Raw genomic sequence first — 18,505 nt, 5'->3', positions numbered from 1 at the left:
AAGAGGCCTGAAGAGGTCATTGGATCCTCTAACACTGGAAACACAGATGGCTGTAAGCTGCCCCGTGGATGCTGGGGTCCTTGGCAGACCAAGCAGTGCTCTCAACCAGAGCCACCTCTCCAGCCCAGGAAGGAAGTTTTATGGCTCTGATAGCAGGAGTACTACTGACCAGCAAAAAGCAGCCAGAACAAAATCCACAAGAACCATAATCAATAGTGAATAAATACATTTCACAAAATGGAAGCTTAGTGAAAGCTAAGTAAATCAATTCTCTCTTTATAGTTAAAGCTTTTTAATCTCTGGCACATAACAGTGAAAGAATTCTTAGAAATTAGACAAAAGTGTTTGGTGGGTTTGAGTTGATGGGCCAGGCAAGTTTCTTCTCCCTGGCCTCACGGTCAAATGAGTCATAGATGGAGTCTTTGGTTATCGTCCTGCTCACGGGAGGGATTTCCGAAATGCCCACATAGTTTCTTTTGGCCATCCTTGAGCTTGTCGTGATGGTGTAGGCATTGCTGCGGTAACACTTCATTGAGGACATGCAGAAAGTCTCTTTCATCCCTCTCCGAAAATTGGCATTATAAATAGAGTATAGAGTGGGTTTTGAGGCTGAAGAGCTGAAGGATACCCATGTGACTGCCGTGAAGACAAGGGAGCTCTTCTTGTAGTCTTGCTCATGCGGATGCCAGAGCTGGGCCACATGGAAAGGCAGCCAGGAGAACAGGAACACCAGGTTCAAGAGGAGAAACATCTTGACCGTTTTCACCTTTGTCCTGGGGACAATGTTCATCGTCCTCCTCAGGGTCCGCCCGTCGGTGCCTATTCTCCAGATATACTTTATGACTTTCTGGTAAAACAGGATTATGAGGATGGAGGGAATCACAAAGCCCACCAGGAAGTGGATAACAGTATAGGCAGTTCCCTCCCAGGAGGGAGGGAAGAAGTAGTTACAGTGGCTGTCCCAGTTCGAGCCGTAGAAAAAGAAGACAGGCGTCACAAAGGCTGCATCCAAGATCCAGGAGGCTGCAATCATCTTCTTGGCCTTTTCTCGGGACACCTTGAAGCTCAGTGGGTAGACGATGGTGTAGAAGCGGTCTATGCAGATGGAGAGCAGCACATAGATCTGGACACCCGGGGTGAGATACTGGAAGTAGCGGACCACCTTGCACATGGCGCTACCAAGGGTCCACCTCCCGGTGGTGAACTGCAGCACAACAAAGGGTGTGCTGGCCACACTGATGAGAAGGTCAGCGCATGCCATGGAGACCACAAAGTAGTTGGTGGTGGACTGAGTCCTCCGGCTCCGGTGGATGACCAGACACACCAGGGAGTTGCCAAAGATAGAGAACAACCACAAAGCGCCGAAGAAGATGCTGGCTGTGGCCACCTCTCCAGGGTTCAGCTCGTACTGAAGGCTTGTCCTGTTGCTCATCCAGCTGTGCTGCTCATGCAGTTCCATCAGGCCATGGGGTAGCAGGGCCTCGGCTGCTTCCACGCAGCTGCGGTTCTGAAGGGGCACCAGCAGGGTAGCAGTCACCACAGATGGCTGGTCGTTCTCCATTCTGTGAGCAAAGACCATAGTCACTCTCTCCCTCTTAGTTCTAGATAAGACAAGAAGAACGAGGCCTCCTGTTAAGGCGGTGTCAAAGTAAGCTGCTTCCTAACAGGACACTCCTTGTCACAACAGTCACAGGGACATAGAGCACTATGTCTACTGCTGGGTTTCACTGAGCCATTCTCATTCACTGAGCCATGTGCTTTTCCACACTCACCCCCAGAGCATCCCTCTCCCCTCTCCTGCTAGCCTGTCTGCTCCCAGAAAATCCTGCTTCTACTTCATGTCTCTCTCACACCTACACACGTGTATACACACCTACACATGTGTATACACACCTACATACATGTATACACACCTACACACATGTATACACACCGACACACATGTATGTGCACCTACACACATGTATACACACCTACACACATGTATACACACCGACACACATGTATGTGCACCTACACACATGTATACACACCTACACACATGTATACACACCTACACACATGTATACACACCTACACACATATGCATACATCAATGATTTTATGTAACTATTCAAAATCTAAGCTCCAGAGATGAGAGGAAGCAAGTGAGAGTTGTCTGCCCGAGTTGTTTTGTTACTAGGTTCTCTGCTTCCATCCGCTTTCCTGTAAGTGGTATCATTTCATTCCTCGTGCTGTGTAAGAGTCTACTGTGGATGTGCGTGTGCATATGTGCGTGTGTGTGTGTGTGTGTGCTCATGTGCGTGCGCGTGACATTGTTCTTATTCATCCGCTGACAGACATCTACGCTGATTTCGTATCTTGGCTGTAGTGAGTTGTACTGCGGTAAAACGTGAGTGTGCAGGCATCTCTGTGACCGACTTAAAGTCCTTTGGGGTTATCACCCACTTACGAGTGGTAAAACCACTACCCACCTTATTTGACACTGAGCTTGGTGGTTCTTGTCAATATTAGGACTTGTGCACTGGTAAGAAAACATAACTTTTTTGATTATGTCACCCTGGCTGGCCTGGAACTTGATTCTCTACGCACTCAGTAGTTATGGATGTTACCATGCCCATATTTATGTAAGAAGTAAACAGAGGAGAGTAAGGAAGAGAGCTCTGATGTCCACACACAGATAAGTGCACATCACACACACAGACACATGGAATACTTTAGGAGGTATGGTTTGAAGGAGGCAACATAAGCTGTAACATCCACACACTACTTTAGCTTTTTATTTTTACATATATTTTATATGCTTGACTATTCTCTACCTGTATGTATATGCACTGTGTGCATACCTGCTGTCTTCAGCAGTCAGGTGTCAGATCCTTAGAACTGGAGTTACAGGCAGTTATAAATCATGACATGGATACTGGGGACCAAAGCTAGGGCATCTTCATTAACAACAAATGCTTCTAACCACTGAACCACCTCTTCAGCCCCTCCCTCCACTGTATTTTTGACACAGGGTCTTACACTTGCTAGCTAGCACCTCCTAAGGGTCCTCCTGTCTCTGCTCTGCACCATGAAGATAACCATTCAGCAGTGTCCAGCTTTTTAAATGGAGACCAAGTTAGGTTCTCATGCTTGCATGGTTAGTACTTTACTGACTGAGCCATCTTCCCAGCCCCCAAAGTATATGTTTTCTAAATGCTCTGCAATCAAACTGACCTAAGACTTTCCCATACTTGCAATGAGAGGTCATATTTTCTGCATTCGTGGGCGGAAATGCGGTAGTGGATTAGCCTGTCCAGAATGGCTGTAGTGCCCTGTTGATTCAGCACATAATCCTTTTATGTTTGTACGTTTTCCAAGTTTGTTTTGCTCTAGTTTAGCAATACACTAGAATTTCCCAGAGACCTCTAAATACACAGATGCCTGGGTGCTATCCCTCAGCCCTGGGATTCTAATTTAATGAGTCTGGAACACAGAGGGCATCAGGGTGTTTCAAGAGTTCCCCAGGTGACCCTAATGTTCAGCTGTGATTAAGAAACAGAACTTCAGATGGCTTTCCATGTTTTTGTCTTCCCTATTGAATTATGGGTCCTGGAGGAGGTGTTAGCCGTTTTCCGTGCTCCATGGAGTCTAACTGTAGTACTCTGCATTAGTAATTACTTACTGAGTATTAACTAAATTGCAGCATAAGGACAGAGAACTTAAACTCCTCCCACCCATGGCCCTGCTAGACTTCAGGGGGGTAGACAGAAGATCAAGGGTCCTCAGGGCGGGGTCACTGGAGACACAGGAATAGAGGGAAAGACAAGTGCTGAGAAGAGAGGGCAGGTGACACTGAAGTCACTCAGCTCCACTGCTACACTAAGGCAGAGGAAAGGAACCAAAGAGACCTCAGACAGGTCTACCCCTGAGCCTGCTACCTTCCCATCTGGAGAGCCAGAGTACAAGTTCTCAACCGCTTTTGTTACCTTGGAAATAAATGTCCTTCAGAGAACACTTCTGAAATAAAAATGGCTGTTTAATTAATAACTACATCTAGAGTTACCTAAACATAGTAATTTTAGAAGTGACAGATAAAAAAAGGTACAACGTATCTTTGTTGTTCTGCTAGGACATTCTCCACTCCCATGCTGGGGGCTGAACCTAGGCCCTAGTGTACACTGGGCAAATGAATGTTCTACACTGAGCTACCTACCCTGCGACATCCTTAAATGGATTCTGGAAAACAAAATAAACCCATGCTTGATTTTGCTATTACCATCTGAGTAGTGCCAGACTACTCAATATAACACTGTGAAGTTATATGTTAACTTGAATATTCCTGTCTACCTCAACAAATAATCCCAAAGGTTAGGTAGACACTTGCTGCCTTATAGGAAATTAACAAGTTCTGTGTCTAACCAGTTCACAATGTTTAAATGCTAGCTTTTTTTTTTTTTAAGATTTATTTATTATGTATACAACATTCTGCCTGCATGTACGCCTGTGGACCAGAAGAGGGCACCAGATCTCATTATAAATGGTTATGAGCCACCGTATGGAATTGCTAGGAATTGAACTCAGGACCTCCAGAAGTGCAGCCAGTGCTCTTAACCTCTGAGCCATCTCTCCAGGCCCCTAACATTTTTTTACTGCCTCTAAACCTGTGTTCCTTCAAATGCTCTTGGACACACCCTTATCTCAATGTCTCCTTCAATAGTAAGTGAATAAATCTTTCATGTTCATCATATTTGTGTAAGTTACACATTTAACTTTTTGTAACTCATACGTGGTGGAGAGAAAAGACTGGAAGCTAATGAGATGAAGAAAAGGACCACAAAGAATAGAGGGGTTGTTGGTCATGATAGTACACGTCCTTGCTTTGAGGCAAGTGGATCTCTATGAGATCAAGGCCAGCCAGAGCTGCATAGTAAGACCTTGTCAAAAGAAAAACAAAATACTGGAGGAGCACACTTGATGAACGTTGTGTCCTGTGGAGGGATGATCCCAGCTAAGCTGAGCAATGGCTAGTTAGTTAGCTTCTATATGCACACAACATCACACCTAGAAGGTTTAAAACTCTAGTAAGGGGTCTATAGAAAATGCTCAGTGGATAAAGTGCCAACCATATTTAGTATCAAGCAGGAGTTCTGGATCTTCAGAACCCACATAAAAGCTCAGTGGGCACAGGCTGTAACTCCAGCACTTAGGAGGCAGACACTGGGGATTCCCAGGACAAACTGGTCAGCTGGACTAAGCAAACCTGCTTCAGTGAGAAATCCTGTCTCAAAGAGTGACCAGAGGAAGACCTAATGCCAACCTCTGGCCTCTGTGTGCATGCACACGCACACACACAGACACACACACACACACACACACACAGACACACACACATGTGATACACATGCACATATACCACACACATACACATGCCATACATATACACATACATAAAAAATCCTAACAATTGATTTTTTTCTTCCTAAAAAATATATAAATTTTATTACAAATATTCGTAAACATTCTTACTTCATAGGAAATTCATTCTTATATCTGAGATTTATTTAAAAATTTTAATCTAGTAGTTCTTTTTAAAAAGAAAATCCAATCTTAGAGTTTTCAGAATGCTAGTTTTTACATACTTTAGTTTAAAATGTTTTCTATAGACTAGTAATATAGACTATGGGACCTACAGTTATTTGAGAAAATAGCAGTAATTCAATTACAGTGGTACTCTGACAGCATACATCACCCACAGTTAATGCTTCTTGTAGTCAAGGATGGCCTATGTGGAATCTCCTCAGCTAGATGCTATCACTAGCCTGTCTCACAAGGGAAAAGAGCCTCCCGTAGGTGAGGAGCTACTGACAGTTGATGGTGACTAAGGGAGGCAGTTGGCTTTCTGTGGGGTGAGATCCCTGGTAGGATGAACATGCTACTGCACGGCCCCAGACTATGCATATACAGGCAACACAAATTGGACTCAGTGAGTTATCTAATTAAAAAAAAAAAAGGTGGTACCCGAGACCATTCACAAAAGCCATTTATCCTAAACAAGTCCAGAACTATGAGATGAATGTTAATGTGATCACTACAGTACATGATACGTAATATGGTTTCAAAGACCTATGAATGGACAATATTTGTTTTTTAATCACTTGTGATAATCAAAACTAACTACCATGGATACTCTAAAATATCAGACAAGGTCTGCATGTTTGACATGATTTTAGGAGGCCAGGAAAGCTTGCATCCCTCCAGGCTCTCTCAGAACTACAACATCATTCTTTTAGAGTCAAGGTCGGCCACAGCCGTGGTATCACAAGCCTGTAATCCCAGCACTTAGGAGGACCACTGAGAGTGGAAGGCCAGCCTGGTCTATGTAGCAAGTTTCAGGCCAATAAACAAGTTTCAGACTCTGTCTCAAAGGACATAGAAAAGACCAGTGGCTGTCAGTGGGCACTCACCATGCAAGCCTGAGAAGCTGAGGTAGATTCTCAGAGCCCATATGAAGAGAGAAACAGCTCCTAGGAGTTGTCCTCTGACTTCCACATGTACACAATGGAATGCACACTCCCATACATCACACAATGATAAACATTTTTAAAGTTTAAAGACATAAATACTTTGTTAAAATTTATTCTTTTGTTTGTTTAGGTTTTTTGAGATGGGGTTTCTCTGCAGCGCTGGCTGTCCTGGAACTCGCTCTGTAGACCAGGCTGGCCTCACACTTAAATATCCATCTACCTCTGTCTCCCGATTGCTGGAGTTAAAGGCATGAGCCACTGCCATCTACTACCTGGCTATAATCTAACTCCTTTTTAAAGAGCACTTTTTTTTTTTTTAACAGTCCTGACCTCTAGGGCCTATTCAAGCACCGAAGTCCATGGTTTTAGTGAAAACGAATGTGGTGTATACTGTGATACACTGGTTTTGGCAGGCTGGGCAGTGTTGCAGCGTTACTGATTACAGGAGCCTGAGGGATAGCACTTTGCCCAGAGCTCAGCCAAACTCCACAGTGTTGGACCCTAGGCCAGGGACTCAGGATGAGGTATGTAGACATCCCCTCCACCCCAAACACCGAGAGAAGGACCATCCTTACTTAGGTGTCTCATGATGAACAATACACCAACTGTGTATTTCAGGCAGCCCTGACCTTGGATCGCCCTCTAGTGCCAAAACCGTGGCAACGTAAAGACCATGGACTTGAGTAAACCCAGACTTAGTGCTGAGACAGCAGCATCCATAGTCACACAGGCCTGTCTGAACCATAATGACAAAGTAAAAACCATGCCAGAGCATGAAGACAAGGACGGAGAGCTAACCTTTCCATGTGCAGCCCACTCATAGGAACAAGCAGGAACAACTTTTGGGAACTGGGGCAGGCGTGCAGCAATGTGGCTTAGCAGGTTAGTGTTTTACTTGAAAGTCTGATACTTGAGTTCCATTGCCAGGACTGAAGTAAAGGGGAGAGAACCAACTCCAAAAAGTCCTCTGCCTTCACATGTGGGCCATGAAGCATGAATACCACCTCCTCCAAAACAATAAGTAAAAACTGCTAAGCAGAACTTATAGGAAACAACAACGACAAAGAACTTGGCTGATGATATAGCAGCTATGCAGGGTTTTCTTAGCATACTCAAGAGTCTAGGGGATGGGTGAAAATACTCAGGTAATCATGATTCACCCATGAGGGCCCAGGAACTAACCATAGAATAATTTGTGGGCATTCTGAGATAAAGAGTTAATTGACTAATTTTCTAGGGATTGAATCTAAGATCTTATGCAAATCTTTTTCCACTTTAACGTTTAAAATGGGCATGGTGGTACATGCCTTTAATCCCAGCACTTGGGAGTCAGAAGCAGATGGAGCTCTGTAAATTAGAGGCCATCTAGATCTACATAGTGAGTTCCAGGCCAAGCCAGGCAGGGCTGCCCAGTGAGACTCTGCCAAAATAAAGAAAGAAAGAAATGCATATGGAGAGAGTGAGACAGAGCAAGGGAATGAGAGAGAGAGAGAAAGAGAGAGGGGGTGGGGTCGGGGCGGCTGACTCCGACATAGTAAACACTGGTGACTTGGATTGGGCAGGTCCTCCAGATATAAAATCAGTAAGAAAAGAACAGAACTTGATGGCTCTACAACCCAAGGGGCCTCAGACATCTATGGAGCATCCCATTCAACAAGCGCATAAAACTTCCAGCCAGCGCATGCAACACTCTCCAGGATAGACATGCAATATGATAGAAACGGGAAAACAGTCTCAACACGTGACAGACAAACATACCTGAAATCATATTGAGAATATTTTAATATATACTGTAATAAAACTAGAAATCAATAACAAAAACTTTGTAAACTATATAAATATATAGACTAACTTATTCTTGAACTACTAATGGCTCAAGAAAGAAATTTGTTTAAATTTCTTCTTTTTCTGTTTTTTTGGTTGGTTGGTTGGTTGGTTGGTTGGTTTAGACAGGATCTCACATATCCCTGAGCTTCTAATCCTCCTGCCTCCCTCTCCCAAGTGCTAGGATGTTAGTCGTTGCCTCTTAGTACTAGAAAAAAAAGGTGAAACAGGAGGACTGTAGATCTGAGATCACCAACAACTCTCTAGTGACTTACAGGCCAGTCCAGACAACACAGGAAGCTGCAGGCCAGCCCAGGCAACACAGTGAGTTACAGGCCAGTTTGAACTACATTGGTTAGCCTGAGCTACATAGTGAGTTCTGAGTAATATTTACAGGCCAGCCTAGACTACATAGTGAATTACAGGCCAGTCTGAACTACATTGTGAGTTGCAGGCCAGCCTAGGCTACATAGTGAGTTATAGGATAGCCTAGGCTACACTGTAAGAAGATACTAAATAAAATAAACAGAATAGAGAGACTGTAATAAGAATAATTGAATAATTGACTATAGTAACAAAGTTGAATCTTGCTTAATTACTTAAAAACTTTCAACAAATAAGGAACTGAAAAAACACATCACAACACAGTAACAGCCAAGCACAATGAGCCAACAGTAAACACTTCAAAGTGGGGAAAGGCTGAAACACCTTCTCTAAAATCTAAAACAAGGTAAGAGTGCCCGTTTCCAGCACTTTTATTTAGTGAAATATGAAAGTCCCAAGCAGAAGGAAGAACAAGAACGTACCAAGGCAGCAAAGAGCAAGCCAAGCTGTCAGTGTGCTGACAATATGCTCTTTCTTACGCGAAGAAAAATTAAATTTCCCTGAAAACTATTTGAGCCAACGAGCCAATTCAGCAAAACTACAGGCTTCAAAATCAACACAGAAAAGCCCAATCACATTATACACGCCATTAGCAAATTATCTAATCTAGAATTCAAGAAAGCAAACTCAGTTATAATGGCTGCAAAGCATTACCCAGGAATAAATGTAATCAAAGATGTGAAAGACTGCTACACTGAAAACTGTAAAATACTGGTCAAAGAAATGGAAAGAGATTAGGAAGCACAAAGAGAAGGACAGAAGGAGGGATGACGGGAGGAAGAAAAGAAAGGGGAAAAGGAAAGGAAATATACTTTGCGTTCACAGATAGGAAGAATCAGTCCTGCTATATGTCCATTATACTCAAAGTGATCTACAGATTCAACACAACCTCTATCAAAATACCAATGATATGCTTTATAAAGTTAGGGAAAAAAAACAAAATTTATATCAAATCACAAAAGTCCCCAAGTAGCCAAAGCTAAGTTGTATTAATCAAGTCAGTATGGCACTGGCATTATCACACACATGTGCGGGCGCACACACACATACACACGGAGGGAAGGTGTGGGGGCAGAAGGACCGGGTTAGATGTTCTACAGGTAAAGGCATTTGCTGCCACGCCTGATAACCCGAGTTCCATCCCTGGAACCCAGAGTAGAAGGAGAGAACCAACAGAATCCTTCCATATTCCTGCCATGGCACGCACAGCAACACCCCAAAATAAGTGTAATAAAAACTGAAATGAAGCATTAAACACACACATGCCTACAAGGAAACTATATAACTAAACCCAACTGACTGTTTACAAAGGTGCTCAGGACACATAGCAGAAGAGACTGTCTTTTCAGTAAACAGTGCTAGAAAAACAGAATTATCTGTAAGAAAAAGGATGAAATTAAATTCCCATTTCTTGTCAGGTATAAAAAACAACTAAAATGGATGAAAGTTTGAATGCTAGACCTGAAACTGAAACTTCTCGAAGGAACCAGGGAACGCCTGAGGATACTGGGACTGGCAAGAACTTCTGGATGGCATCCTAGTTAACTCTGTAAAGTTGACACAGCCTCAGAAAGCAGTTTCAAATGAAGAGAATGCCCAGATCAGATTGGCCTGTGGGCATGACTGTGGGACTGTCTTGATTATTCATGGAGGTGGGGGCCCAGTCCTCTGTGGGAGGCCGGATTCCTTGGTCAGGACGTCCTGGGCTGTATGAGAAAGCTGGGTAACAAGCAGGGGTCAGCCAGCTAGCGGTAAGCAGTCTTTCTCACTCAGGTTTTTGCTGGAGCTCCTGCCCTGACTTCCCTCTGTGACGGACTCTAACCTGTAAGTTGAATTAAACCCTTTTTCCCCTAAACTACTTTTGATCGGAAGGTTTTATTACAACAACAAAAAGTTAACCAGTTAAGAAGGGATGCGCTGATAATACAGAAAGAGGCAAAGTCAGACGCATGGATGGGGACTGGGGAGATGATGGCTCAGCAGTTAAAGAACGCTCGCTACACGCCTGCTGTTCTTGCAGGCCAGAGTTCTGTTCTCAGGACCCACGTCTGGCAGTTCACAACTACCTGTAACTCTAGCTACAGGAAATCAGACGCCATCTTCTGGCCACCTGCTTGTGCAAACACATACATAGAGACAGAAAGAAAAATAAAATAATCTTTAAAAAAAGAAAACGGAAAAAAAAAGAGAGCCCTTCGAATTACAAGGCTCTGCTAGACTTGTAGGGGAGGTAGAGGACTAGAGGCTGCACTGCGGTGTGTGCAGAAGAGTTGGGATAAAACTGACTGCAAAGAGGAAACGCATGGGAGTTCACCAAGGTTGTGAAGGGCAGCAAAAAGAACAGAGCTGCCCAAGGACCTGAGGACTGACAGTCAAGGTAAGAAGCAGGAACCAACCTGCCACTCCCCCCAGATATGCGACATCCCAGGGATGCGAATGTGAAGACCAGGACGGCTGGGGCGCACGAGGACATGCTTGGGTGGTGGGCCCTACAAGAGGAGACAGCTCCCCTGAACAGGTGCTGACCTCATCAGTCAAGAATCACTTTGTATTTGGTAGACCTGAGTCCAAGCTCAGTCTATAGGTCAGCTTACGGACTGACTATTGAGTCTGGGAACCCTGCAGCTCCGGTATGTCCTGTGCACAGCTACACCCCTACAGGAGGGTGATGAATGTTAGATGTCTTGAGTATGAAGACAGGTCTGCCTCTACAGCTCTCAGTGCTGTGGACGCCTCCCCTACACCTGACAGCGAGAACAAAAGCCACCACAGGAGACTCTTGGGAAGGTGGGAACAGCTGCCCATACAAAGCTAACTATGGCAACAGAGACCCCTGCGGTGCACCAAAGGGAAGTACTAAAGTGAAGACAGCTCTGGAGGGCATCTGACCCTTGTCCACTACAGGCAGCACTAGCACACTGCCCCGCCTTCATCCATCTGACACACTCAGAAAGAAGGAGCTCCAAAATCGTCTTTTCCCTCCTATTTCCTGTTCTCTTCTTTTTTGCTGTATGTACTCTATTTCTTATGTGGACACATATGTGTACATGTTTGCATGTGTGTATGGAGGCAGGACAATCTCAGGTGTCTTTCTCAGGAATGCTGTCTAATTCCTTTGTGACAGTGCCATCATTGATCCGAAGCTCACTGATGAAGCTAAAATGGCTGGCCAGCAAGGCCCTCGTGTCTCTACCTCTCTAGCGCCGACATTCCATCCACGATCCCAGCATTCTTAGCAATGCCAGCATTACACGGGTGCTAGGGAGGGACTCAGGTCCTCCTGCTCGCAAAGCAAGTGCTTGATTTGACTGAGACCCCCAAGCTCCTCTATTTTGTTATTTTTTAAATTTTTGTCTCTTGTGTATGGAGACAAGGGTTCATAGTTCATGCTGGCCTCGAATTTGAAATGTAGTCATGGATGACCCTAAACTCCTAATCCTTCTGCCTCTACCTCTCAAATCCTGAGATTACAAGAGTGCATCTAAGCCTAGCTTTTACAACAGTTTGTTTGTTAGGGCTGGTGAGATGGCTCAGTGGTTAAGAGCACTGACTGCTCTTCCAATGGTCCTGAGTTCAATTCCCACCAACCACATGGTGGCTCACAACCATCTGTAATGGGATCCGATGCCCTTTTCTGGTGTGTCTGAAGATAGCGACAGTATACTCACATACATGAAATAAATAAATAAATCTTTAAAAAAAAAAAAGTTTGTTTGTTCCTTCTACTGTCTGGGGCCCAGTGAGCCACCTTACAGGCTATGTGGATTTTACATATGAAGAGGTTATGGAGGCCAGGGCATGAGTGCTGGGGCACAAAACTAGTGGTTCTTAGGTGGAAACTTTACCTCCCAGGAGACATACGGCAGTGTCTACAGACACTGGGTTCAAATGTTACTGGTATCTAGTAAACAGAATCCAAGGATGTTAATAAACATTCTATAATGAGTATCAAAGAATTATCTGCCCCAGATGCTAACTGTGGTGAGAAACCCTCCAGAGGTAGCCTTTCTGGGTTTCAACTCCCAATCTGTGTGGCCTCTGGCAAGTTAATTATCTCTGTGCTTACTGTTCTCATCACTAAAATGATGAGAGTAACAACCTGATTTGTAGTCGGGATGAAGTATATGAGAAAGGGGCTAAGCTAGGCGTGTGCTGCATGCCCATAATTACAGCACTTGGGAGGCAGAGACAGAAGGATACGGAGTTCATCTCTAGCTCCAGGTTACACACACATGCACACACACACACACACACACTTAAAAAAATAACAACAAAGAAAGGAGCCAAAAACAATATCTAGAACAAAGCAAGATCTCAACAAATATCTACTTTTAGTGATATAAATTGAAAACGAGTAAGAAATGCATGAGTATTTAACAGATTTTCTTAATACTCTACTTATTCCCATTTATTTTTTAAAAAAATTATGGAATTTTGCCAGCATGTATGCCTGTGCATTACTTTCATGCCTGGTCACTCTGAGTGTGCAGAAAAGGTATCATATCTCATGAAACTGGAGTTATAGATGGTTTTAAGCCACCATGAGTGCTGGGAATTGAACCTGGGTCCTGTGGAAGAGCAGGTAGTGCTCTCAATCACCAAGCCATCTCTCCAGACCCTAGTTCTCCAATTTTTGAGAACCATATTTTTATTAGTCTGATACGCAAATACATTCTTTTTAAAGCCAGGAAGAAAGAACATTACTGGCAATATACTAGGATCCAAGGGAACTAGTTTAATGCTGGCTACTTGTAGTGATTTTAGACAAATTAGTTAATGTCTCTGAACTGCAGTTTCCTCATTGGAAAACAGGGCTGATAATGTATATCACAGAGTTGCTATGACAGCTGCCAAGTGTCTGGGGGAGTCTTTTGCATGAAGGTTCCAGGAGATGCCTCTTTAAAGTTTCTGTCAAGGGAAAGTGACTACAAACAGGAAATAAAATCATGACAGCAACTTTCCTTATGCTCTTAACCTATCTCCTTAGAGAACACACCTCCATTTCATTCCACCTTTTGCCGTAGCTCATGAAAGATACACCACCTACACTCTGGCCCTTGGCTCTATCGTTGCCCCTTTGATAGAAACACCCCAGGGAGAGATGCAGCTACATCTTATGGATGAGACCTAGCTATTGCTTCCTCAGATTCTGCACCCAGGTTTGCTGTCCACCTCCTCATAGACCCTCCAAACCACACTGTCAGGGGCTCTCCTCAAGGCAATGACTCTCTACTTTCTCTTCCACCTTCTGTTCATTGAGTTCAGTGGGTCACTCCTCTCAGAGGCAAGAGGGCAGGTAGAAAGCCCTGCTGGGTCCCACAGCCAAGCTGGCCTGTCTATATGCAGTCGTAAGCTGCATAACTGCCCTTCCAACAGGCTGCTGTCTGTGCTCTGTGCCAAACCTAGCAGGTGACATTGGAGGGAAGGAGGCTCTTTACTTTGTGGTCACTTTACTCTTAAGCTTTGTCTTCCTTTCTGTAATGATTTAATTAGATAGAAAAATAATAAAGGCTGTATTATGTATCTGATCCTGAGGGTGACTAGTTTAATCACAGTTAGCTTGCAAACTTGAATTCAAATGCTAAGCAAGCTTTCAAAAGTGCCCTGGCAGGGCTGGGAATGCAGTTCACCAGCACACGTGAGGCCTGGTTTGACCAGTGTTGCAGAGGGAAAACGCTTGAGACAGTTTTTCATGTGGGTTCTAACTGCCACATTTTGGGCTCAAGCTTGAGTTGACACTTAGGATCTCAAAGGTCCTTAGGGAAAGGTCTACTCAGTTCTGTGATTCTGTGGACAGTGTTCTGGGAAGTGGGTGCCAGACAGACTAGATAAAAGAATGCATGGAGCAGAGCACTGGAGATGCTCAACTCAACCTGACATGAGCGGTTTAATGGCAGGAAGTGTTAGACAAACATCTGAGGAAAGGGAAAGACTGTTGGGGTTGTCCCGGTTTACCTTTCCACAAAATACTACGAGGACTTCATCTTAGGTACAAATGAAACTACGAGGAGGAGCAGTGAAGAATTTATAGATACCACTGAGCTCTGGTTCACGATGGGCCTAGCTAGTGTACATAAACTCCAAGCATACTTTGGTGGCTGCCAAATTCTTACTGCATATGTGCTGCTTCACTAAAACATATGCAGATAAAATAGACTCAGAACTGGGCATGCTGATGGATGCCTGTAATCCCAGGGCTGGGAAGGGGAAACAGGATCAGCTCAAGGCCCGTGCCAACTACATGGCAAGTTAAAGTCAACCTAGGCTACATGAAATCCTGTCTCAAAAGCAAACTAACCAGATAAACAAATAAAATAGGCACAGGCCCCAAAACTGGCTGCAGTAGAATTCTACTAGGAGTCTTGAGTCTTCCCATGGCACACTCCCACATGTGTCCTGAGAGCGTGCCACTCGCTAGTCCACATTTCAGGTTAGCTGTCCTAGAGAAACGTGGATATCCCAGAGGACACAACCACTATTCAAAGTGCTCTGTGATGAACTACCCAGAGAATGACACTTAGGATCTCAAAGGTCCAAAATGGAATGTTTTGGAAGAAAAAGTGTGCAAGTCTTTCCACTTTATATTTTAGACCTAGCACCTCTTTCAGTTCTACACAGCCTGTAGGAACGAAATCAGCACCTTCTACCATCAAAGGCCAGAAGGAAACCCACACAGGATCAAGTAGAAAGATCTTTTACCTTTCTTTTTGTTTGTTTGTTTGGTTTTGGTTTTGGTTTTGGTTTTTTCGAGACAGGGTTTCTCTGTGGAGCCCTGGCTGTCCTGGAACTCACTCTGTAGACCAGGCTGGCCTCGAACTCAGAAATACACCTGCCTCTGCCTCCCAAGTGCTGGGATTAAAGGCGTGCGCCACCACTGCCCGGATCTTTTTTTTTTTTTTTTTTTTTTTTAAGACAGAGGCTCACTCTGTAGCCCAGGCTACCCTTGAACTCTTGGTGGTCCTCTTACTTTAACTACTCAGTCCTCACCTGGGATCGTAGGCATTGTTCTACCACTCATGGTAAGAAAATTCTTTATCTCAAGAGACTCCTATGTATGTGGGTGTGTGTTTGTGTGTGTTCATGCCTGTGCAACCCAGAGGTAAAGCTTGACAAGCCCTAGAGACCCTCCTGCTTCTGCCTCCCACTGCTGAGATTACAGGTGCACATAGCCACATACAATTTTTTGTAACTTCAGTGCTGAATATTCAAACTCAGATTCTCATACCTGCCAAACACTTTATACACTGAGCCATCTCCCAAGCCCCAGAAATCCCTAACTTTATTTAAAAGTATTAGTAAATTCTTTTACCCTTAAAAACCTAAAATAAGGCTGGTGTGTGGTGACAAACACCTTTAATCCCAGCACTCAGGAGATAAAGACAAGTGGATCTCTGAGTTCAAGGCCGGCTTGGTCTATGGTGTGAGTTCCAGAACAGCCAGGGCTACACAGAGAAATCATGTCTCAAAAAAAACCAAAATCAAAAAACAAACAAAAAAAAATCCTAAAATAATTTGCAAAGAGATCTTTGTTTTAAAAGCATATTGTTTTAAGACAGCAAACTCAGTCAGGCATCATAGTTAATATCCATAATTTTTAAGTCTCTTTTGGAGACTGACTCTGAAGTCAAGGTAGACTTCTAATATGTGGCACTCTTCCTTCCTAGGGCCTAGGATTACAGGCATGAGCCATCACACCTGTCTTGATATATTAATTTGAAAATCAGATGCCTAAGGCGGGCTTATTACTGGGTTCCAAGAATGGGAGAATATTTCTAGGTTTGATTTAAAAGTCCACCATAACATAATTCCAGATTTATCTTTTTCCTTTAGACATCAGTGATCACCATAGTAACACCGTGTTTTACTACTAGATATCTATGTAGCACAAGAGGGAAAGAACAGGCAATTACTTACTGGGTTATTTGGGGTACAGAACATGACTATTGGGATAATTCAAAATTAAATATAGATTTCACTGGGGATCTGTTTTAGCCAGGCAAGCTGACTCAATCTAGTAGCGTCAGCTGAACAAAATTTGTAGCCCAACAGACTATAGACATCATTTGAGATAACACAAGCAGGCAAGCAATTCAGCTCAGTGATTAAAAACAAGGACTTTAAGATTCAGAGTCTTGGGATTCAATTCTTGTTCTATTACGTGCTACCTAAGTTACCCTAGAATAGTTGCTGAACTTCTCTATGCCTGAGTTTATCTCTCAATTACAGTCTGTATGATTACTTACATGCTTGGAATGATTGCTTGCACACACCAAGAACTTTTTCAAGTACCTATTAAATGAAATTCAATGTGAATTCGCTAGCTCTTCTTTCTCTTTGACCTGAGTAGAAATGCTTGAAGGAACCAAGGTGAGTGTATGGCAGACTGTAGCCTTTTAAAATTGGCAGATCCTGTGAGAGCCCCCCCTAAGGCTCTCCATAACATGTGGAATTCTGTGGCAGTCTAGTGTCCTGAGGCAGAGCACGGGACAATCATCAGTGCTCTTGGTACTGGAGACATCAGAAGAAGGATGAGCTAGGAGCACAAAGGAATGGCAGGACTGCCCACTCGGGCTCCCTGAGCTACAGCCAGTAACCTCTGGGAACACGGGCACAGAACAGCAGCTCAAAGAGATGAGACAGGATTTTCTTATAGTGACAATGAAATCTAGCTCCTTCTGAGTAATGATCCTCCCCCTTCCAGGATTAAACAGGGAGAGATCCTTTCACCAATGAGTTTATGGTTTTATTACCAATTACTACACACGATTTTCAAGCAATTTTGTTTTCCTCAATAGGACCTTACTATGGAGAAGTATTTATTTTACAGAACTACCTAGACATCTTTTCTGGACCTGTAACAAATCTAACACCCCTAACAAGCATCTAAGCCAGGACAAAAATCTCCAATTTCCTGGAAAAAAAAATAGGAGAAAGAGCTGGTATTGTCCCTGTGAGCCACATCTCAGCTGTGAGAGAGGAGCACAGCACATACATACCTTCATCGGGACTTGATTTCAGAGGCAGGCTCCATGGGTCTTCTTGGTCAGGAACAGCTCGCAGACAGGACTTTGGAGGATGCCATGAGCCACCAGGCAACCTTTGGAACACATTCATCTCTCTCCTCTGCCTTCCCTCAGCCCTCAGCCTGCTTCCTGGTAGAGAGAGAAGATGACGCTGTGAAGGCTCACTGCTAAACCTTCCCACCCCCAGCCCCACTCTCTCAACGCCCCTCCCTTCTCCTTTCCAGGGCTCTGGAATGTGTCACATGGGAAACGGATCATGTGGCTTGAGGGGGAAATGTGGCCATCTTTTCTCTCCCTTCCCCCACTCCTCTTTTCAGGAGCAAAGCAGCAGAACTCTCTGACCTGATTGGCTCTGATCAGAACATCTCCATATGAAAAGGGAAAGTCTCAGCCACACAGACCTCCGGCTGTCCTCACTTTCTTTTTTCAATCTGGTCATTTTATCCTGCGCTTTCAGGGTTGCTTCAGAGGGGAAGAAAATCATGCCTTCTTTCCAATTCCTCAACCCCTTTCTATTATCAGCATCCGGGTGTGTTCCTTAATCTATCTTGGGGGCACCCTTAGAGCACATCTGGTCGATGCAGTGTTCAGCACCACGGACAGCATTGCGGTCCTTAAAGCCATCTGTCTGCTTCAGGTAAATAAAAATATTTGTTGAAGCTTTCCCCTGATCTTGTATCTAAATATAAGCCATCCCTAGTATATCTAGGGCTCTAACTTTATCTACTGTCACCTCACTACACGTAGCCTCCTAAAAATCAGTTT

At 44.0% G+C, this 18,505-nt stretch overlaps 1 protein-coding gene across 2 annotated transcripts; it reads right to left on the bottom strand.

Annotated features, from left to right (window-relative positions):
- Nucleotides 1-224: 224 nt before the first annotated feature.
- Gpr19 (G protein-coupled receptor 19) lies at nt 225-17,940 on the bottom strand. 2 transcript variants are annotated; one of them, XM_028781052.1, is made up of 2 exons: nt 17,714-17,940; nt 225-1,601 (listed from the first exon to the last, which is right to left on the bottom strand). In XM_028781052.1, exon 2 carries the CDS (start codon nt 1,577-1,579, stop codon nt 332-334), a length of 1,248 nt encoding a protein of 415 aa, XP_028636885.1. In that variant the 5' UTR covers nt 1,580-1,601; nt 17,714-17,940; the 3' UTR covers nt 225-331. The 2 variants fall into 2 exon arrangements, with proteins under 2 accessions (XP_028636885.1, XP_028636886.1); XM_028781053.1 differs by having other exon boundaries at nt 276-1,562.
- Nucleotides 17,941-18,505: the final 565 nt, after the last annotated feature.

Source organism: Grammomys surdaster, unplaced genomic scaffold (assembly GCF_004785775.1).
Source record: "Grammomys surdaster isolate TR1022 unplaced genomic scaffold, NIH_TR_1.0 373, whole genome shotgun sequence".
NCBI lineage: Eukaryota > Metazoa > Chordata > Mammalia > Rodentia > Muridae > Grammomys > Grammomys surdaster.
Note: the sequence above shows the minus strand (reverse complement) of the source record. Positions and strands in the feature narration are given on the sequence as shown.

What these genes read in the sequence shown, in the direction of transcription:
- Gpr19 (XM_028781052.1), bottom strand. Translation starts at nt 1,579, where the DNA reads ATGGTCTTTGCTCACAGAATGGAGAACGACCAGCCATCTGTGGTGACT.